This window comes from Spodoptera frugiperda, chromosome 25 (genome assembly GCF_023101765.2).
Source record: "Spodoptera frugiperda isolate SF20-4 chromosome 25, AGI-APGP_CSIRO_Sfru_2.0, whole genome shotgun sequence".
In the NCBI taxonomy this organism is placed as follows: domain Eukaryota; kingdom Metazoa; phylum Arthropoda; class Insecta; order Lepidoptera; family Noctuidae; genus Spodoptera; species Spodoptera frugiperda.
This window is the reverse complement of record NC_064236.1, coordinates 14,476,552-14,499,801: the sequence shown is the minus strand read 5'-3', so window position 1 is coordinate 14,499,801 and position 23,250 is coordinate 14,476,552. Positions and strand designations below refer to the sequence as shown.

The following is a 23,250-nucleotide window of genomic DNA, read 5'->3' as shown; positions in this document are numbered from 1 at the left end:
AGTGAACTACACGATGTATTGTATGTTCCGAATTTGCGACGAAATCTATCAGAGGGTGTGATTATGCGAAAATCATACACCATTGTTAAGAAAGACTCCAATGCATTCATTTACAAAGATAATAAGTTAGTATTGTATGCAACAATGACAGAAAATAATCTATATGAATTAAAAATAAAAGCTGTAATCTCAGATACATGTAACTTGGTACAAAATGATAAAAGTAACATGAAAATTTGGCACGAAAGATTGGGACATATTAACATACAAAATATCAGGAATATGAGTGCTGAAAATACAGTAGAAGGCTTGAATTTTGACAACAATGATAAAGCTGATTTTGTCTGCGAAGCATGCGCCTATGGAAAGCAGTGCAGATTTAGATTTCACAAATCTGTAAGAGGAGAACTACAGCCAGGTGACCTTATATATAGTGATGTCTGTGGTCCAATGAGTCATACATCTGTTCAAGGTGCAAGATACTTTGTATTGTTCAAGGATGCTGCAACAAGCTTCAGACATGTATATTTTGTAAAGCATAAAAGTGATGTGATTGATATATTCAAGGAATACAATGCTATTATCAAAAATAAATACATGCATAGTGTCAAAATATTGCATACTGATAACGGAAGAGAGTATGTAAATAAATCCTCAAAGAGTATCTAAGCAAAGAAGGTATAGTTCATGAGTGTACTGCACCTTATACACCTGAACAAAATGGGCGTGCTGAAAGAGAGAACCATACCATTGTAGAGAGTGCACGTTCTATGTTGTATGCAAGAGATGTGTCACTGGAATTATGGGCAGAGGCTGTGAATTGTGCAGTTTATTTATTAAACAGAACTTCTTCCAGCCAGATTCCAAAGAAAACACCATATGAACTATGGAATGGCATCAAACCTCATGTAGGACATGTGAAGGTATTTGGAAGCATTGGTTATGTCCATATTCCTGATCAACTAAGAACAAAACTTGATAAGAAGAGTGAGAAAATGATACTAGTTGGGTATGATAACAACAATTATAGGATGTTCAATCCAGAAACCAAGAAGATTAAAATATCTAGAAATGTTATTTTTGAAGAACATAATGTTCCAGAGATACGGAAAAATATTACACAAATATATATTGATGATGAAGAGAAGACATTTGAACAAGAAAACCAAATGCAAGAAAACAATCTAGAGAATACTCATTTAGAAATATCATCATCAGAGAATGACAATAGCATGTTGAGTTGTAGTAGTAGTAGTGACCCTACATATAAACCGTCTCAAGAATTAGATGATGAATTAATTGCAAGGAATATAAATTTGAGACCTAGAATTAATAGAAGATTTGAAGCAAATCTTGTTGAACTGTCACTGCCTCAGACATACGCTGAAGCAATGAAGAGTCCACAAAGAAATGACTGGTTGAAAGCTATTGATGAAGAACTGCTTGCGCATGAAGAAAATAATACTTGGACTCCAGTCGAGAGGTCTGGTCAACATACACTTACTACAAAGTGGGTTTTTGCAATTAAAAAGGAGAAAATGATCAGGTAAGGCGGTTCAAAGCTCGTTTGTGTGCACGAGGTTTTAATCAAATTAAAGACATAGATTATCAAGAAATATTCTCTCCAACAACGAGATACGACTCTATAAGAATTGTTCTTTCTATTGCAGCTAAATATAAATTAGAAATTCAACAATTTGATGTAAAAACTGCTTTTTTGAATGGGTACTTGGATGAGGATATTTTTATAGAAGTACCAGAAGGAATTACATTTAAAAATGATTGTATCTTAAAACTTAATAAATCATTGTATGGTCTGAAACAGGCATCGCGTTGTTGGAATAGAAGATTCACTGAATTTTTGGTTAAGTATGGTTTTGTGCAATCTCAGGCTGACTGTTGTGTTTATGTAGGTATTTTCAATGCGGTGAAAGTAATTCTAATAATTTATGTTGATGATGTACTTTTAGTATCTTCCAGTTCCTCAATGATTAGTATAATTATGAAAGATTTGAAACAAGAATTTAAAATAAGGGAACTAAAATTGAACTATAAACATTCTTACAGTGCCTTCTCAATTCATTTACGAAAATATTATGTACGTGAGAAAAAATCAACAATTGTTTGAAAAAAGAAGCGACAGACACAATTTTAATAAGAGAGGTAAAAATAAGTTAGCTATACCGCAATTCCGATTGTCCAAAGTGCAGAAATCCTTCATGGGTTTTTGTGTTAAGTGTTACAATAAACTACCAACCACCATACTGAATCTGAACGAGAAAAAATTTAAATCTTGTATAAAGCGTGAACTGTGTAAACAGGCATATTATAAACTGTCAGATTATATTGAAGATAAAAATGTGTGGCAGCATGTTGGTCCGGCTCCACTGGGCACTCGCTCACACTAGACAATGCTCTAATACGATCACTAGTTACACGTTAAATTAAAGTACTAATTTATTCCAATGTAGTCTAGGGATCCTGTGGCATCAAGCAGTTATTTTTTTTTATTTGAAAAATTAAAGATTATTTTTTATTTGTATAGAAGCATTATTTCAAAATTGTAAGTGTACATATGTGGGCACTATGTTTGAAACAACCCGCTTTTTTATTTTATTTTATATTCTTTACAAATTGGTTTTATTGTCCCATAGTTTTTGACGTCGTATTGTCGTTACATTGTTCCTACATATATATACAATAGGTAAATGATCAAATAATGTATCAGAGACATTGTAAAAAACATTTTTTAAAAAGAGTAACGATGGAGTTTCTTGCTCGTTCTTCTCCATTCGAAGCAACACTTTGGAACGAGCGCCTAGCTTCACTGACAGACAGACTGACGGACAATTCAATTTGACGTTTCAAAAGTGCCTAATTTAGGATTAATTGAAATAAATGCTTTGACTTTGACTTTGAAATATTTTGTGGGAATGGAAATAGAGAGAGTAAATAATAGTATCTATATTTGTCAAAGGGATTACATAGAACAAATAATAGAGAAGTTTTGTATGAGTAATTCAAATCCTGTCAATACCCCGGCAGATGTAAATGTTGTTATTTCAAAGAAAATTGATGAAGATATTGTTAATTTTCCATACAGGGAAGCTATAGGCTCCTTATTATTTTTAAGTTCTGTTTCAAGGCCTGACATTTCTTTTGCTGTAAATGTTTTGAGCAGATATGTAAACAATCCAAGTCAGCAACATGTAAATGCACTTAAACGTGTTATTAGATACCTAATAAATACTAAGGACTTATGTATAACTTATGGAGGAAGTAGTGATCTTACTGGCTATTCAGATTCAGATTTTGCAGGCGATATTGATACGCGTAAGTCTACTACGGGCTACATTTTCATTTTGAATGGGGGACCAATAACATGGTGTAGTCAGAAATAAAAGACTACTGCTCTCTCCACGACAGAAGCAGAATTTGTAGCTGCATGTGAGGCTGCAAAGGAGATATTGTGGTTATTGTTAGATTTAGGTGAAAATATTATATCTGTGCCGTTGTATGTTGATAACCAGAGTGCGATCAAGCTGATCAATAATCCTGTTTATCACAAGAAAACTAAACACATAGATATAAAATTTAATTTTATAAGAGAAAAGGTTGAGGTTGGTGTAATTAAGATAAATTATATTCCTAGTAATAGTCAATTAGCTGACATATTGACTAAAGCATTACCAACTCAATCTTTTATCTATTTAAGAGATCAGATTTTGTTTTCTTTTCCCACTGTTTGATATGTGAGTTTCAGTGGGAGATTTATTTTTTATTGTAGTTAAATTTTAGGGGGAGTGTTGAGTAACATAAGTTTAGTTTTAATATTTGTTCCTGAAAATTTAACTAGGTGGCATGACTGTTTTTGATTGTCATTGTAACTCTGTCATTCTTGCTATGTATATCTTTATTATAATAAAAAGTTCTTTTTAGATATAAATACTGTTGTTTATTATGAAATACTCCGTAATCTAACAAAAATAAACAAAAAGGTATTAGAAATAATGTTTTATTAACATTTTAGCCAATTTTCTATAATGTTTTCATAATAGGCTTTATATTCAGGTGGAATATATTGCATGGTACGCTTGAGGTCTTCTAGTTTCTTAATTTTTATAGGCACAGGTCCATCATAAGCTTTTTGTGTTGGTAGTGTAACTGTTTGAGTTTTATTTTTTCTTAAATCAAATGTGTTACTTCTGACTACATTCCCAATAAAAGGTCTGGTAGTTACCATACCTTTCATGTTTGAGGAGTACTTACTCAAATTCCATAAAGTTGGATACCAAATAATGTTGCTTGTCAGAAACGTGGAATACTTCTTGATTGACTCTCCAAAAAAATGGCATCCTTGTTATAAAATTTGCCCCACCAGTTTTTAATATCTAGAATGTCATTAGTATTAACCATGGATACTGTGAATTTTTTGTGGACATGGCAAATAATTTCACACACCTCCTTAGGCAGATAATACCTATCTATTCGTTTTATAATTTTTTTTCACAGTACCAATGGACCGATCATTAGGTAGAAATTAGTGCCCTCGAATTGGGAAGCGGTGTACAATTTTATCGAATCTCCCTGTGTCTACAAGAGCCTGGCATAAACTTGTGATTACGGTTTTGCCCGAATCAGTGTTGCAATCAATAAAGTAACGAAGAGAAATAAATCAGTGACCTTTGGTAAATTAACGCAAATTATGACGCCTATATTACACTGGCAAAATGAACTGACTTATTCCTTTTCTTGAATACAATGCAAAATATACCTAAAATTAGTCAAAGTGCATCAAAATTGCCATTTTCAAAAAATGCTGACTTTATTTCCTTTGGTAAATAACAGATTCAAATTAGATAATTACATTCTTTATTTTGTACTCAAAGGACTTACACTTATTTTTCACATCTATAGAATAATAGTTTTATTTTATTAGCTATTTCTTCAAAACAGTACAGAATTTTTTATAGGGGAGATCAATTATAGACTTAGGTAACGTATTGTATATGAGGGGAGCCATATAGACACAACTACTTCTAAATAGTTCCAGTTTAGGTGCAGGCATTTCAAGATGCCTCCATGTTACTTTTCTTTTATTTCTGTTGTCTTTGTCTTTAAATACGTCAGATACGTTATACATTTAATGTAGATCAAACTTGCCTTTTAAACTATAATTATGGGTAACGTACTTAAGCCAGTCCTTAAGTCAAGTAAGACAACCATGTCCATAGCAATTGTTTCTGATACAAAATCGCTAAATCGCTTTTGTTTACTTAATTTTCTTTTTTGTTTTGTAGCTAAATGCATACCGGTTTTTAATTTTAACAGTGATTAAGATTGTTTTAAATACTTTAAAGAAATGTTTAAAGTTATTTCTTTGTATTTTGACACAGTTTCGTTAAAGATTTTTTTATTGTGATTTTGCAGATATACCTACACGGTGTAACAAAAAGAGGGTATATACAATATCAAGTGCACGGTTTCTGGACAACATAACAAACGATACTGAAAGGGTTTTTTAAACTCATGGTTGGAACATGGAACGAAGTTATGAATTTTTCCTATATTTTTATTTCTCATGCAAATTAAAATTAGGTAAACAGGTACTAGGCGATCAGATTTACAGAAGGAATATATTGTGACACGTTTGTATGATTTATAAAATCAAGAACCATACGACACCAAGTATTGATTTGACTTGATTTCAGCCATGATCGTCCCACTGCAGGGTAAAGGCCTCCCTACCTTCCTTCCACTCCTCTCTGTTTAAAGTTTTTTGCGGCCAATCCTTGTCATAGCTGTTGAGTTCGTCCCGCCATCTCCTTTTGAGTCTGCCGCGACGTCTGTGGACGTTGAAGGGGCTCCACTCAGTAGTGAGTTTTACCTACCGCTCGTCCGACATGCGGCAGACGTGACCAGCCCAATTCCACTTCAAGCTGGCGGCTTTATGACCAACGTCGATGATTTTAGTCATGGAGCGCAGCGTGGTGTTTCTTAGTCTATCCGACAGTCGAACTCCTAAGATACTGCGCTCCATGGCCCGCTGGCAAACCTTGAGTTTGGACTTCTGATGTTGTGTCAAAGACCAAGTTTGAGCGCCATAGGTTAGGATGGGCAGAATACACACGTCCAGGAAGGTTTCCTTTCATTAGGTCCCCCATGGACCTATAGCTCTTCCAGGCGTTTTACGTTTTTTTACGTTTCACATCAAGTATTAGGTACCATTTTTTTAAACCTATTTTAAGCTGAAACTTTGTGTAGAGATTCTATTCAACATGTATTCTTCAGTGCTTCTTGATGAATATGGGTATTTTGTTACACGCTGTATAAGTTATTTAGTTAAAAATTAAGTACTTGATTGCGCTCACGTTGTCTTATCAATAACTTGTCTATTATTATCTGCAGTACTTTCAACACAAAATGTATTGTATACTAGTAGTTTAGTCAAGAAATACGTAAGTAAAAAATGTTTACACTAGAGAAAGTCCTTCGCCTTATCCTCAGGACTGCAAAAATATACCAAACGTCCAATAAATTTCATACAGACATACTTGATCGTTGCGAATGACAATGGTGGCTGATCTTGACATGACATATATTATTAAAATGGCCTCTTTCAGCTTAATATATCATTCTAACAAAGTGTTCTTCAATCTTCAGTCTAGACGTAAAATATAAAATAGACCAAGCGTTCAGAAAATTACCTTAGACATATTTGAAGGCTGCGAACTATAGATGTGCTGTGATGGATATTTGTGACAGAAGAACTTATTCCCGTTAAATATTTTGTTCAAATAATGTATATACATTTTTTTTTATTTTCAGCCTGGATTAAGAAAAATACTTAATGTCCTTAAAACCGATCGAGATAAGTGCTAGCTGTGGTATACTTTTTCGGAAATACTTATACCATTTTAATATATTTTTAAAGCAAATTGTACCATATCTTCAGGTAATAATGAGAAAATGCAGACAAAAATATAAAAATATGCGATGGTTGATTATAAAGGGTAAAAAATATGTCATATCTGACCGATCTGCAGCCTGATTCATACTAAAAATATATTATAGATGAATCTCTCATTATAACCTACTTTTAACATATTTTTCCAGTCACAGTGACCTACATTACATTAATCCTGTCTTACTACTTTACGCAAAATACGACTTACATCATAAATTATGTTTATGCTGATTGTCGTATTTAATAGCTAAAGGTTAACAGAATCGTTTTGATTCTTTAATTTAATTTGATAGAATTTGATTTGTTGCGGCATATGGCCTCACGCTTATAAAACACTAAATCACATTGATCAGCGGCTACATGCTAATGCAATTTTATCAGGCGTTCCTTTGAAATTATATTCAACTACCCCACTCTGCTACCGACTTTATAATTGTACACACGATTTAATTTTTTTTTATGTACTTGGACTTTAATTAGCCCCAATGCATAATCAGAATATACGACGATACGACCTTCAAACCTTCAAGAAAAGAGCATACTCCTTTTTAAAAGGCCGGCAACGCACCTGTGACTCCTCTGGTGTTGCGGGTGCCCATGGGCGGCGCTGATCGCTTACCATCAGGTGACCCGTATGCTCGTTTGCCACCTATTGCATAAAGAATGCAGTGTTCAACTTTAGTATATAATAAAAGTTTGCAAAACTTAATTAAAATGTACATACAGCCACGAGTTCGCGATCGACCATATCTAACAGAACATCATTATTATTTTATTCCCAAAGCAGTGAATCAAGACTATATCAAACCTAATAAAAAAGCTCATGCATAACGTATACCCTTTCATGGCTTTCATGCATATCAATATTATTGCATACAAATGAAAAAAGTTTTGATTGTATGTATTTTTAGGCATGTTTTATGTATTTGCGTTATTTAACTAATAGGATGTATATTACAAAATAATACCAAAATTGTTAGACGGACCTTCCATTTTGGAATCCAGGTCGACTAGTTTCTTGTTGGATAAATTACTAAGACGAGCGCGAAGCTGTTGGCTGAGGCTAAAAGACAACATATTTAGCAAGCACCGCACCAACCAAGCAATGAAATTGTCATTTAATTTTGAACCTCAAATCGTATGTCGTATGATATATTTCATAACAGCATCAACGTCACCAAGCACGCTGGCTGCGCGCCTACCATCTCTTTGTATTGTTTTCAAAACAAAAGACGCTGTGTTGGAACCGAGCCGAAGCCGTGTTTGTTAATTAAGCTTTATGATTTAGTAAGATATTCCGATCGCCGCCCTTTACTCTACGTCCATATAAAACCGCAAAGTCGCTCAAAAAATAACAATATACCCTATTATATGGGACTAACAACATAACTGGTGTAATATATATATATATTATATCGAACATAATATATATCTCTGCTTACCCTTGAGGAGACAATAAAAACGTTTAGTAACTGTTATGTATATTTATAAACATTTTCCCCGAATTATAAACACATTATATGCTCCGCTCTATACAGCAAAGCATTACTAGCGCGATGAAAACTAAACAAAATTATAATTTAAGAATTGATTCCCGTTAAATACGTATAATAAGTAACATAAAATACATTTTACTCAAATCAGATGCCGTGTATTAAAATTTTTGAATATTTTAATTAGATAGTTCACGCTTTTATGCCATAAGTCTTTTATATAAACGCGATATTATAGTTCAGGATCTCATTAAAATAGTATTGAGTTAAACTACTGAAGTGGTCAAACTATAATTCTTTGCTTAGTAAACTTCCAAAGTTCACCCAACCTCAACTGGAATGCGAAATGTCGGAGCTACATGAACTAGTTAGAAGTCCGTAAATACATAGCAAACAATACAGACATCTTGTAAACTTAATCGTCGTACATAACTACGTATTGAGGGAGTGAAACAGCGCATAAGTCCCACGTACTTCAACCGCCGACGTAACTGCACTTGCGCGGTTCATCAATCAATAAATAGTTTTACGTCCCTGGGAAATAAAGAGTGTCGTCGAGAACCCTTCGCACGAAGCATTCCTGCAAAGAAGTTCTTATCGTCACGCAAGTGAACCTGTTGAGTGTGCGATCGAGTGAAAGATTAGTGGTAAGTCGAGCTTTGTGTTACGTTATTAAACACTCCAACTTGTTACACAACCCACTCGACCGATTTAACAGAGACCTTGAGCAGACATATTTACGACGCCATTTTATCAGATCGATCATCGAAGTGTGCCATTCTTTTACTAATATTGTGCTATTCTCTTTACAGAAAATGAACACCGACGAAAGCTTTAACAATAGGAAGCAGAAACTCAGTAACATCATTAAGAAGATTACGGAAAGCCAGCTCTTGAAGACGCAGGGCGACCCCAACGCGCGTTCCCTTAGACAAGATTGTAGCTTCGGGATGACCACCAAAGTCCGAGACTCAGGTGAGTACCAAAATACAATATCAAATTAAAGTGGAATGGTTCGTTACTGTCCAGTGATATGGGTGCCGTAGTCGTATTGTTCAAAGACAAAGAACTCGTACTACGCCGTAGCGGCTACGGCTACGAGCTACGGCGTAGCATTTTAGACAAAGGTTTGGTTTCAGTGTGTTCTGTATGTTATATGGGAATATTGCTTACAGTTGGTATGCATTACCTACATATGGATGGTATAGTTCTACGTCATAAATAATATTAACAAGTAAAATAAAAAATATAATTTAATTACATTTTTTTAAAAGCAAGTAGAAGCAGTTGCTACTACTAGCTACTGATAAAAAACAAACAAACTAAACATAACAAACTATACGAAAGAATTATATCCTTAAACATGTTATGTTACACGAATCTAAATCAACCAATGAAAAGTAATTTAAGAACCACTACTAATATTATTGACTTCACTGATTTCAGAGGCCAACAAGGGGATCCCAATGACGCATCTCAGCGACAAAGAGATGACTCACGTTGCTGGGAGCAGCAGCAGCCGACTGGACCTGCCGGGGCCGAGCTCGGAGGACGCAGCCTGCATGCCGCCACCGCCACCCCCGGGACCTCTGGGTAGCACACAGACCCGTCTGTAAACCTGCAAACTCCAGGAGCTTTTTACCCTACGCCCGGCAACGCTTGGATGGACATAGAAAGTAATAATCTCTATAATTTACTTACAATTGTCATGTAATGTGTTAATGTACGTATTTTTAATTATTATTAATTATGGCATCACCACAAAGCCTTGCGAGATTGTATTACTCAGGTATACGGTCGCAGTAGTTTGTATTATTTAAAATAGACGCCAGAGCGATTAATGTTTAATGTATGTTTTGCGCTGCTGATGTTCTGAGAATAAGAATAAGGATGGCGATACAGCAGTCAATATGAACTGTGGTTGTCATATTTAGGTTCTAAAGCTCAGCGATATGAGACTCTCGAATTAGATGAGTGATTGGTTTCTTGTTGTATATAAGCAATAATAAAAAACTAACTAATCTGACTGTCTTATCAAAATTTCTAAATTTCAACCCAAGCTCGCACATTCTTATAACTCAATCAAAAGGTTTCTCAAATATTATTATAACACTTAAAGAATCACCCTTTTATTTTCTAGACATTAGACATCCTTTAAAAAAAGTAAAGTTTAAATTCGCCATTCCTATTCGTATAACGATTGATTGATTTGAGTGATGTAATTATAATAATTTTCAAACATCTCCGTTTAAACATTTATTGCTTTCGCCTGGAATGGAATGCTCTTATATTGTACTATTTAATAATTTAATATTAAGTAAGTATTTCCCGGCTATTATGTACGTTAGTTAGGTTTATATTTTTAATCTACAGGGTGATTTCGAAGCTAATCGAAATAATTTTGCTCATCTTTACAAACGTTGATTTTAATCTGTTATCTTAAATGTGTAAGAGTATTTTTTAGTGAATTTTCTTCAGTTAGATACAAATGTAACCTTGACGAAAGATTGAGCAGTAAAGACCACTTGATCGATCTTTCCTATTTTCTGAGAATGTGTAAGTAGGCTCAAGTATTATTACACCTACGTATTTTTATGATACCTACGTATTAGGATAATGATGAGGTAATAACTCTCTTTTGGATTAAGTGTATGATACACTACGTTTAGTATTACAGTAGGTGTTCAAAACAAATTATAATATCGTCACTACCTTGCAAATAAAGAGCACTGGCGACTGAACAGCCTGTACCTAAGTGAACTAAATGTTAAGAATTTATTTGTAGGAGTAAGTGACGTCCTGATTGAGCTTAAAATTAATTATAATTATTTGCGCCGTAAGTGTTATTTATTTAAAAGTATATTCATTGTAAGTGCTTCTTTGGTATTAAATGAAGAATTGTTTAGTTTAGCTTTAAATTAAAAGTTATTACAGTAATAGAAACGAATGTTACTAGGTATTAATAGGGACATTCCATGAATGTGTTATCGTAAGTATTATACGCCATCCCGGAGTTGCTTGGAGCCCACTTGGTTTAATAATATGTATTGATGTAAATGTAGGTCAATGTTCAATGATTCTTTCCAATAATAATAGTAAGTGTTTAATAATATTTTCCAATAGTAAACGTCTGAATGTTCTTCCAGTGTTATATAATCATCTTTTTATAGTTTTTACTTCATATCACGAACATAAATTCAAAAGTTCATAATAGCCAAAATAATATTCAGAAATGTGATAATAGTAAAAAAGGAAATTCTGAGAATATTTTCATAAAAATTTTGGACAAATCTGATGTTTGGTTGAGTGACATTACAAGTTACATTAACGAGATTTGATACATTAATCACAATAAACATATTCCATTAATACTGCCTGTACATATTAAATATTTGCTAATAATACAATTTACCGATACATACTTATATAAACGTTTCCTTCTCAACTTTGGATCTCTGCATTTTACATACTGAATTACACATTTTACATTATCCTGTGGAATCAGTCGGCATTTTTGATAATTCTATTTTTCTCAAAGTATTGTATTTGTATTTTAAGATTTTCCGATATTGATGTTTGTTGGATTTATTGTAACGACTATCTTAAGCCGTTCACACAAAATTGTAGTTTCTGAATAAAATTAAATGAATAAATATTACACGAGTTTAATTTAATATATTTTAACATTCAAGGGTAATTAATAAGATATATCTACTAATCAACGAATCATGTCATGATAAACTAAAGAATTTACCAAAAATTTCAAAATAGATATTTAGTTACTAAAAAATACTTCATTATAAATGTATGATTTATGTTTTTTTTGAAGTCATTGCCCCACACTAATATTTTCTCCTGTGTCGTTAACAAACGTACAAATTCACGTACACATAACACCCAGAACCAATATAACAATTTGTGGATCACAAAAAATTGTTGTTACGTGCGGGAATCGAACCCGCTACACGCTGCGCGACAGCCTGTTGCCCGGCTACCGCATCCGTGCAGTCAAATCGTGTTATGTTGTAATGCTTTTTAGTTCTAGTGTATTTTTAGTGTTGCTTGCTTAACAGCAGCACTGTACTTTTTTGGTTTTGTGTCATACCAAAAAAGTACAGTGCTGCTGTTAAGCAAGTGTCATTAATATATAGATATGAGTATAATTTTCAGTTTATATGTTATATTTATATTTTATTAAGTAGAAATCATAAGAACGTTTTCAATCTGTTCTTCTAACATTATGAATATATTTTTCTGGAAAGTCGTTAATTATTAATTTTCCGAATATAGTTGATTCATAGGCATCTGTGTATTAAGTTTCGCCTTCAAAAACACAGTCTTTTCAGTCAGTACTTTTTTGGTTTTGTGTCATACCAAAAAAGTACAGTGCTGTGTCATCAATATATAGATATGAGTATAATTTTCAGTATACATGTTGTATTTATGTATACTAGTGGTCGCCTAGTGGTTGAAATTCAACCATATACGATTTAATTTACAATACCACTTAACATACGTTCAAGGATAATTTTTATTTAATTCAAACTCAAACAAACTCTTTTATAAAACTCTATTCATATGAGACGTCAATATCATCGCAATGTCTATCGATTTTGACGTTTTGTCAAATACGATCAGATACTATGCATGTGTGTGTAATGTTTTATTTATTGATTTAATGTACTTTATAAGCATTATTTTTGAAAAATATTAGCGTTATGCACTTCTCCTACACATAAACTATAAGTGTACCAAATTTTATGCTCCTACGTCCGCGCAATTTTCGTAAATAGCGGTCCAATGTTTTTGCATCACGTATTAATATATAGATTTCATTAAGTAGAAATCATATGAACGTTTTCAATCTGTTCTTCTAACATTATGAATATATTTTTCTGGAAAGTCGTTAATTATTAATTTTCCGAATATAGTTGATTCATAGGCATCTGTGTATTAAGTTTCGCCTTCAAAAACACAGTCTTTTGTGTGTGGAATAAACATACAATAGGTACTTAATAAAAACAATTAATATCAACTTTTAATAAAAATTAGCGGACACCGCGATCTTGTTTTCATTTGGAAATTTTTCTGCTCAGCTTTGTTATTTTTTTTGTTACATAAGCATCTTCTAACAATAACAAAACCAACAAAAAATAATTAGCGAAATGGGTGCAGGCGTTCTTGAGATTTGCGCTTAGCAACATATTTAGTGATTCATTAAGTATTGTAGTTTACCAAATTACAAGCTGAGTCTAATTTGGAGCTCACAGTTGCTTCTACATTCTATTCTATCTAGTTATATTATTAGTTAATTTTTTTCACCCCTTTTTGTTTGTATGTTTTATTTATTTTAAAGACCGTGTCAACAACCTACCTGTCGGCGGTATAAATTGTCTGATGAAAATATAATTTTGACACAAAATATTTACTACTAAGAAAATCTAACCAAATAGGTTATTAAGTTATTTAAACTGACTTTATATATATGCAACATACGGAGTACCATATGTTTCGCAAAGGTATAGGCAGAGGTAAAAGTAATCCTACTTTATTATAATATTTTTTATCATGCGTTGCCACACACTAGGAATTTTCCTGTGTCATTGTTAGAACCATAACAATTTAAAACTCATTGCTTGGCAGCCTCGCTTGCGATCACTCAATTAACGCCACACTCAGTTTAAAATATGCATATTTATTGTTAATAATAATTATTGTTGTTCATAAATATGCATGTCTTGAACTGACTGCCTATAATTGACTGTGTATCATATTCTGTATATAAATTATATGTTCAGAGATATGGAAAATTTTTATTGACATATAATTTTGATGTCGAAAAGACCAGTTTATTTTAATATCTTTTAACCTAAAACTGTTACTTGCTTCAGGAAAAAGAAGTATATTTGTTTTGACAAGGCGACAGCTTTCAAATACATATATTGGTATACAAAGATACCTTTGTATGTAAGTTTCGGTAAAGCATAGCCGCTGGCAATATAATCTATCAATAGTCGGAATTCTTTTGTTATTTTTACTGTTCGGGTAATCTGTGATTTGCTATTCAAAGATATCTTTAACAGAGTTTTGTTAGTTATGAGCGGATAACTACGAAAATGACTGACACTTTAAAACACAACATCAAAATTTAAAAAGTTGTATAAATATATTTTTGGTCAAATGGTCGTAAAAACAAAATCATAAATAACTCCAAGCTTAGCAGTTACGCTTGCGACCCATCAATAAAAGTTATTTTGGTAGTTTATAAACTTTCTATAAATAATTACAATAACTCGAACCGAGAAATTTTCCTTCTAATTGTGTAAGTAATGAATTATTTTTAGCTATGTTACGTCGCTGACCTTCCTATTCGATATTGCAAAGCAAGATAAGTAGTTGTGAGTCTCACAACCGGTTTAAATAACCCATGTGTCTTAAGATTTGTTTTCTAAAATTCAAATAAAATGTCGCCATACAAATAGATTGCATAGTTTAATTTTACAGCCGTTATCCAAAGCAGTAATTTTTATGTATAAAAATAGTAAATAAGATTACCTAGTATTTAAACAAATGTAATTATGTTTAGGGTACGATGGGTTTGGCATGGTCTATGTGTGATCAAAAGACCCTCAATTAATACTCTTAAAATTACATATGTAAAAAATAGACTGTATGGTTGGTGCGGTGTCTGGGCAACCAGCCCGCGCAACGTGGAGCGGGTTCATCATTTCTCGCTAATTAACATGTTATTGTCGCAAATCTATCAAGTATTTAATACAAATCTTTAAATTTTATGTTATGTGCTGAACAACAAGGCTATGTTACCCTCCCATCGAATAGGGGATCGTTACCATGACATCAAATTCCACAGTTATAAGCGACACCGGGTGAATATCAATATTAGCATCCCTTATAATAATACGCAAACGAAAGTGAATATTCAGCTTGAAAGGGAACTTTTTAAATATTGCGATCCCTACACAACTTCACCCTGACTGTCAGTAAGAGGCTTATTATAAGTACTTCTTAGAATTTTTAAATTCAATCAAATTAATCTTTTTTGACGAGGTATTATTTTTTATATACCACTTAGTCGATATTATTGCCTGCCATTCAATGGCTCACTTGTCAATTATAAGAATTCACCGGCATGCTTGTAATCTTCAAGGGGATAAGCAGTGACCTATATGTTTTGTTTGGAAATTTAATTTATTATTACTACTCATTGAATTTGTTAGTGGGTTTCTCAAAACATTAATTGTTTGTTTCGAAGTACTCAAATATAACTTGAAGTGTTTGGAAATTTAAAACATTTTTATTCCTATAATACATTTTTATTACATCAATAAGTTTTTGTTCATTTAATGAAGTTTATTTAAAAATGGTAAAACACTACTTTTTCGGGAAATTTAAATTTGAAGATTCACGAAGTAGGTAATCCTAATTGTTTACATAATCATTAATAAGGAAAAATAATAAGATTGTAAACAGACAGCTTGACAACACACATCGAGGCCATAGGACTCTGTCAAAACAAAACAAAACATGGCGGGAAAATTAGATATTGGAACAAGGCCTTGGAAAGTTTGAATTGTTTTATACAGGTAGGTTTATTTCTAATTGTTTCCTTAAAGTAGGGTCGTCTTAATTGATCTTTCGAGCACATGAAATAAATGAGTATAAAGTTTCATTTTTTACAAGTTTTTTGTTTATATGTCTTGGGAAGTATTTAGCTCGTTAAGTAATATAGGTTACACGAGAAAGAGAGAAGATATAGTGTGCACTTGCGCAATGGACAGCCACCATGAATCAATACGCGGGTGGCGGACGGCGCCGCACTGCAGACTCGCGACGGTGTCAACCCGGTCCGTATCGCTGCGGCCAATCTCCCAAATCGCGCTTTTTCTCGCTTTCTCCACCAGTGCTGAGCTTTTATAATCCAGGTAACTACTCCAGCATCAATGTATGTTATAAAACTTTCACATTACGTGTCATATTTTACGCAATGTTACTCTAACCTCAAAATACGTGCTGTCCTTGTGATGACAGAGGTCCGCCTCCATTTTGAAATGTTATGTTATTGACATGGATAATATTTTAGAGGCTTTTAGGAGTGTTAAGCACAAGTTTAGATTGAGTGAAATTTTTAGACTGAACATTTCTTAAATAATTTAGATTAAATATTCGATCGTGTTTTATAAAATTATTAGGTTAATTTAGTTATGAAACGAACAAAAATGTAAGGGTAAATTTCTAATAGAAGATAGGGCGTTATATTTACAGGCTCACTCGTAACTGAACGAGACAGTGTGTTGTTGTTTGCTTAAATATTGTTTTCTTTACTTTCCAGAATGTCTAAGCCTCCCGAGGTGTATAAGTTAACCCCTGTTCCGCGGAAGTGGAGGAGTTCCGCTCCTATGGAGCAGGACCAGTATCAAAATCAAATCGGGACATCTTACTCAACCTGGATCCGTAATGACATCCCGTCTATTTACTGCGCATGCAGTAACTGTAAGAAGTACTATGAAACTAGGCCGATAACCAATTTGCCCGAGCAGGCACCAGAATTTCGGCCTCGGTTCGGCTATATACATTTAGTGAGCAGTATGCGTGAAGCCGCTGCACGGCGCGAACAAGAAAATAATGCCAAGGAAGAGATGGCACAGGAGGCAGTGCGTCGCGAGGCTGAAAAATCTCGCCTGCTGGCGAGCCGTGATCGTGATGCCATTATGCAGGATGCTGAGGACCCCCAGGCCAAGCGTCGTAAGCTGTAAAGGCACTGCAGCTTCCATGTGACATTTCTCTTAAAAATACTTATTATTTACATAGGGATTACTCCCTATATAACTGTATTAGATTTCAAAATTTATTTTCGCTTGTTCGATATGTCACATACTTTAACTAGAAGTAGAAGCTGTGAAATTTAACTTGTGTAATTTGATGTCGTGTACACACTTATCCCTCTTTTATATATCTTTTTTGTAATATCTTTTTTTATTTAGTTAGTTATTATTTTGTCTTAATTTTTATATTTTATTTTGATAGGAGAGGAGGACTGATCCTTTTTGTAAATCATTTAGAGAAAACAAAAATAGTTGGCCGTTAAACGGCGTTTAGGTCCAAAATTAATGATTAATTAGTTTTAATAGCTCTCAAGTGTGCGTTGTTAAGAATTAATTGTATCTTAAAAGTGTTAATGTCTCACACCACAGCGCCACCTGGTGAAGCGTCTGAGCTTACTTTAGTATTGTTAACGTTTAAGTTGTTCGTAATCAACGAATACTTTAGATGCCAAATTTTTCTATTCTTAAGTATTAAGATTGTTTGTATCCTACATTATTACAATCTGTATATTTTCGATGATCTTACACTACCTTATTTTGTTAAAATACCTATTCGGTGTTGTGCAATATTTATAATTAAAAAATCTAAAAAAAATCGTTTTCTTTTATTATCCTCTGAAAATTCTACCAGATAAAAAAGTTTATGAATGTTTACTTCTTTATAGAACTGAGTATTCATAGACTTAAGTATTACTCTTTGAACAATCAGTTATGTGGTCTATTTAGTTTTAGTAAGCAGTTCTGCAGCTTATGGAGGCTAATTAGACAACATAACGTGACTGCTTGCATAAGTGATAAAGGCTATAGATAGTAACAGTTTATCATATTTCAGTGTTAGTAATTATTCTGGATATCACAAACATTACTAGAAGATTATTGGTATTGGAATTATTAATTTGTTTTTATATAAAGACAGTGTTGTCTAATGGGCTACTGTATTTTTGTACACGAGATGGCGCCAGTGTGAACCTCTCGTTTTTCGTCCAAATGAGAATTAGCCTATATGTAAAGAAATTAAAGGAGATAGACATAACATAAATTCATGTTTAATACCCGAGGTGGTAGGCAGTTTCCACCAGTTATGTTATGACTCTAGGCGGTGAGCCTATTGCCATACATTGGAAACAATTCTAAATTTCATGACGTCACAAAAAAGTCACCAACCCCCAGATGGCGCTGGTGTACACCTCTCGTTTTTCGTCCAATTGAGAATAAGGTATTGTCACACCATTGGACGTTCAATATTTGACAGCTGCAGTGATTGGACAAAATACCTCTTGCTATATTTGTGCCATCTTGTGACCAGAAAACGATAGCCTCCATTGAAGTTGAACTAATAACAAAACCTAACTTTACGCCTTTAAATTCCCTAATCTCCACGCTTGGCAGGCGAGTTGGAGATCTAAGTTAATATTTTCAGGTTTATTGGCCATTTCCTGCTGCACCGCTGCCTGGTCACTAAAATGTAAGTCGGGTCTACAGTACCCGCGGGAAGAGTAGAGGTGGCGAAAAATATAAACTACTCTGCCGTATTCTCAAAGTTGAAAAAGTTTATCTGTCATTGACAATTATCAGTTTAGTATAGAAAGAATAGAAAAACTTCCTAAAATAAAATATACCATACTTAAAATTATACTTATGTACTTGGGTTATGCCTATATCTATGTATAGCGTATCTTATGATGCACGACGCACGACGCGCATCGCGACGCGCGCATCCAAATCGACACCCCCACGCTATCATGGCGTCATCAAAAGTTACGACGCCATAAATCAAAACAGGTATTTGCATATTTTTCATTTCCTGTAACATAATAGACCCTAAAATAGGTCTTAACATACAATAGAAAAAAACTGTAATTATTTTTATTACCCAGATTTAAGCAAAAAACTACATTTAATTACTGTTTCGTCGATAAAATTGAGATGAAATCTCTTTGTCATCTCATTTAAATGAAGCGCCAAATGTGTCAGCGTAGTACAAAACAAACTTATGCATTCAGGTACAGAACATGCAAACGGTAACGACTTCTTTGTTCGCACCTCGGTTTAACTGCATGAATAATTTGGTCGCGTCGGTTTAAAATCAATCAAACGCCGGTGGCGACATCTACATCCGACGCGCATGGCAACTGAGTATGGGTCGCAACCCCACGCCGACCACAGATCATGAAACTAGAAAGTAGACTCCTTGGTTTCCAATTATACCTATATGTAGACAAAGCATCTTTGAGGGTCTCGGGAGGACTCTGCCGCAAATACCCAATTATGGATCTCAGGTTCAGTAACACCCGACTCGAGGGTAGGACAAAGTATAATTAAAGATTTCGATTTTTTAAATTCTCTATAGAAGCATTGAGTCTGAAATTGAAAATCTTTGACCCTTATTAACATTGGACTATAACATAACTAGGGACAAGTGATCTTAGGTAGCATTTGAAATGTCCACAGTTGCCTACTACTCTTTCAGGGCGTGGTATTATATTTGTATCATATGTACGAGAATAGTCTTTATACACCAATAAAAATATAAAAAAAAGTATCTTACAAATGAAACTTTTATTTTTTTTTTTTTTTTTTTTTAGGGTGGAAAATCATCCAATGACATTGGACTATAACATAACTAGGGACAAGTGATCTTAGGTAGCATTTGAAATGTCCACTGTTGCCTACTACTCTTTCAGGGCGTGGTATTATATTTGTATCATATGTACGAGAATAGTCTTTATACACCAATAAAAATATAAAAAAAAGTATCTTACAAATGAAACTTTAATACCCTTATATAGCATTCGAAGAAAATTGTACCTAAGTAGAACGACAATAACAGCTAGTTTCGGCTTTCATATAATATAAGTTGTAGATAAAGACTAGAAGATAGTTCATAGTTCACACAAATTGTAATCTATCATATTTAAGTTTATTTGGTAAATAGCAGTTATCCAAATCCAGCTGTAAGATTTTTTGCATTTCCGACGTTTGGCTCCTAAGTTGGAACGGACGGGGGCTGCGCTTAAAGGTTGTACGCGGGGATCGTGCGGTCCATGGCCCTCTACGGAGCCCCTGTGTGGGCGCCGAACCTGATGCGGCGGCCAGCTCGGGCGCTGCTCACGTCCCAGAGGGTCATGGCCATTCGAGTGATCCGCGGATATCGCACGATCTCCGGAGAGGCGGCCAACCTCCTTGCCGGACTCCCGCCGTGGGATTTGGAGGCGAAGGTGCTCGCGCGCGTCTTTAGTTTGCGCGCCGACGCGCGTCGCCGGGGCGAAACTCCACTGCCGCGCCAGATGCGTGGCGGGATGAGCTCCGGCGCGATCTCATGGCGGAATGGCAGCAGCGACTGTCGCAACCAAGGGCTGGGCTCGCTGTCATTGCAGCGGTAAGTCCCCTCTTTGAGGAGTGGCTAGAGAGGCGCCACGGCGTCCTCACCTACCGCCTGACGCAGGTGCTTACCGGACATGGAAGCTTCGGTAGGTTCCTGTTTCTGATTGGGCGGGAGGAAACGCCCGGGTGTCATCACTGCGAAGACCGCCCGGAGGACACGGTGGAACATACGCTTGCGGTCTGCCCTGCGTGGGCTGAGCACCGCCGTGTCCTCAGGGATGTGGTCGGCGACGGCGCCCTTGATACAAGCCATGGGGCGGAGCGAGGGGGACTGGGATGCCTTCTGCGAAGCAGTCATGCTAGCTAAGGAGGAGGCGGGGCGCGTGAGAGAACGAACCTCCTCACGCCCCAGCCGTCGCGAGAGACACTCCGGGCGTCGGGGATCGCGCGACGATCTCCGGCCACCGTAAGTGCGGGTCTGCGGACGGTGAGCAAGGGTAGCTCGCCGCCCGACCAGAACCAGACCCGTGCGTGCGGCGCGTCGCCTTCTGCGCGCGCCTCAAAGAGCCATCAGACCGCCACAGATGGGGCCCAGTAGGGCTGATGCCTAATCCGGAGCTGCGGACTACCTAGCGGGTTTACCGGGGCTCCGGCTCGACGGGCAGGAGTAGGAACGGGGTGGTTTTTAGTCAGTAAGAGTCTGACACTCCCTCTCGCCTCGCCCAAGGCGTCATTGGATGATTTTCCACCCTCAAAAAAAAAAAAAAAAAAAAAAAGCTGTAAGATTTTGGTAACTTTGTCAAGAAAACTTTGTTAAACTTTTAGTTAAGTTATTCAAACTCCACTGCCTGTGGAACACATTCCAGACCTTAAGCAGATTTACCTACAAATTGAATAGATGTAGTACGAATACCTTTTCCAGTATAAATTCCATTCATCTGAGGTCGGCCTTTCAAACATGATTGTAAGGTTCATACGGTCTAGTCGTTTTTGTTGAGGATTTATCAGCCGACACCAGCCAACCGAAGGACTCGTGTCTTCATTTTGTCAGTTTCTATGGTTGAAGATTTAGCAGTATAAAATTACAATTTCCTGTTCGTGTATTGAACCACATAATATTTCAATGTATCTAAGCACATTTTATACTGCTTTGGTTTAGGTTGATTATTGGTAACAGGGTAGAACAAATGGTATATTTTTATATTACATTCTTGTTCAAAAAGGGTTAGTTATTCATTCCGTCTTTTGTTATTACAGGAATATCAAAAAATAGTATCTTGGGATTTTTCTCAAACTGGTTCCTTAAGACCTGTAAGCCAAGTTTTGACATTCTATTGTCGTTTATTCGTCATTTATTCATGTAATAGTTAATCAGTAGAACAAGTAATTATATACGATTATATATGAGAATTTATTTGTTAGGTGTTCGTTTCATCTGTATATCTTACATTTTCATATTTATTTCATTTGCCACGTACCTTATCCTTCACTACGAATAGGTTCAAAATCATTTCTCAGATTTTTCAAGGAGGTCTAATAATTGTCTCCAACCACATATCTTTCCAGAATGTATAAACAAACCGTTGCCACCTCATGGTTATTTCCAATTCAAAGACCGACCCTACTAGTTTAACATCTTTATTCTACACTCCTCGGTAGCATGAAATGATTTGCCAAATCATTAAAATAATTCCTCCCTTATAAAAAATCCCTTTTAAGTACTGAGTATCGATCGTGGAAAGGGGAACTAAGGACTCTTCAACTAGGAACCCTAATATTAGTCCCTTGTATTATTTTACTCAAGCAGGTATTGACCATCTGTTAGGTTCACCCGAGGCCCCTGCTAAACTGCTAATTATGGATCCTTGATAAGTTGAGTCACCATCTGAAAATAAATACAAAGTTGTAGGGTGGATGTCTTAAACCAATATTTGTAAGATAATTCAAAGCAATATTGAAGCCATTAAAGCCTTTAAGCCTAAAAAACGTTTTTCTACAGTTGGGAGCCGTTATTAGCCTTTATGAAATGCGAGGCGGATCATTCATAATCTCAAATTTTATCATAAGTGAGACACTTCGCCTTGCAATTAGTAAAAAATAATTAAATAGTCGCATAGACAAAATCATTGTTTTGGTTACGTGGTATATCATTAAGATATTGTCAAGCATTTTTAACGTAACTGCGATCTAGCTCGCTACCTTACACTAGTGGAATTTATTATATTAAATATTTAGTAGTTGTACTAGATTTGATTTTAGGTTTCCGTATTTGATAATAAAGATTCATGCATATTTAATTTAGAGTAAGAACTATTTATTTATGTCCAGTGTGTAGGCATAAAACATGCGAAAATAAAGTTTAGTCTAGTCTATGACGGCACGATTTCTTCTCAGTACACTTCTTTATTGCTTTAAAGATATAAATAGCCAAGAAAAGTGTGTTTGGGGAGGTTTTCATAAGGGAATACTTTTTATTACGACATTTTCCTTTTAATAAATTATCAAACCGGGTTATAAATACGGTAGTTGGTTTACGCTTACATATTACTACCAAATTTTATGATCAGATAGCATGTGGCGCCAGTGTCGTTCTAGGATGAGTCGTGTACTGTGAAATTGTATG

At 35.0% G+C, this 23,250-nt stretch overlaps 2 protein-coding genes across 3 annotated transcripts; both read left to right on the top strand.

Annotated features, from left to right (window-relative positions):
• Positions 1–8,866: 8,866 nt before the first annotated feature.
• On the top strand, positions 8,867–12,115 carry LOC118268913 (uncharacterized). Its single transcript, XM_035583727.2, has 3 exons — positions 8,867–9,107; positions 9,273–9,435; positions 9,907–12,115. Exons 2-3 carry the CDS (start codon positions 9,276–9,278, stop codon positions 10,074–10,076), a joined length of 330 nt encoding a protein of 109 aa, XP_035439620.1. The 5' UTR covers positions 8,867–9,107; positions 9,273–9,275; the 3' UTR covers positions 10,077–12,115.
• Positions 12,116–16,012: 3,897 nt separating this feature from the next.
• On the top strand, positions 16,013–17,259 carry LOC118267461 (uncharacterized). 2 transcript variants are annotated; one of them, XM_035581489.2, is made up of 2 exons: positions 16,013–16,403; positions 16,811–17,259. In XM_035581489.2, the coding sequence occupies exon 2, from the start codon at positions 16,812–16,814 to the stop codon at positions 17,232–17,234; it is 423 nt and encodes a 140-aa protein (XP_035437382.1). In that variant the 5' UTR covers positions 16,013–16,403; position 16,811; the 3' UTR covers positions 17,235–17,259. The 2 variants fall into 2 exon arrangements, with proteins under 2 accessions (XP_035437382.1, XP_035437373.1); XM_035581480.2 differs by lacking the exon at positions 16,013–16,403 and adding an exon at positions 16,509–16,699.
• Positions 17,260–23,250: the final 5,991 nt, after the last annotated feature.

Excerpts from the sequence above, each read along its gene's own strand:
- LOC118268913 (XM_035583727.2), top strand. The coding sequence starts at position 9,276 with ATGAACACCGACGAAAGCTTTAACAATAGGAAGCAGAAACTCAGTAAC. Across the intron at positions 9,436-9,906 it reads CACCAAAGTCCGAGACTCAG|AGGCCAACAAGGGGATCCCA; the intron begins GTGAGTACCAAA and ends CACTGATTTCAG.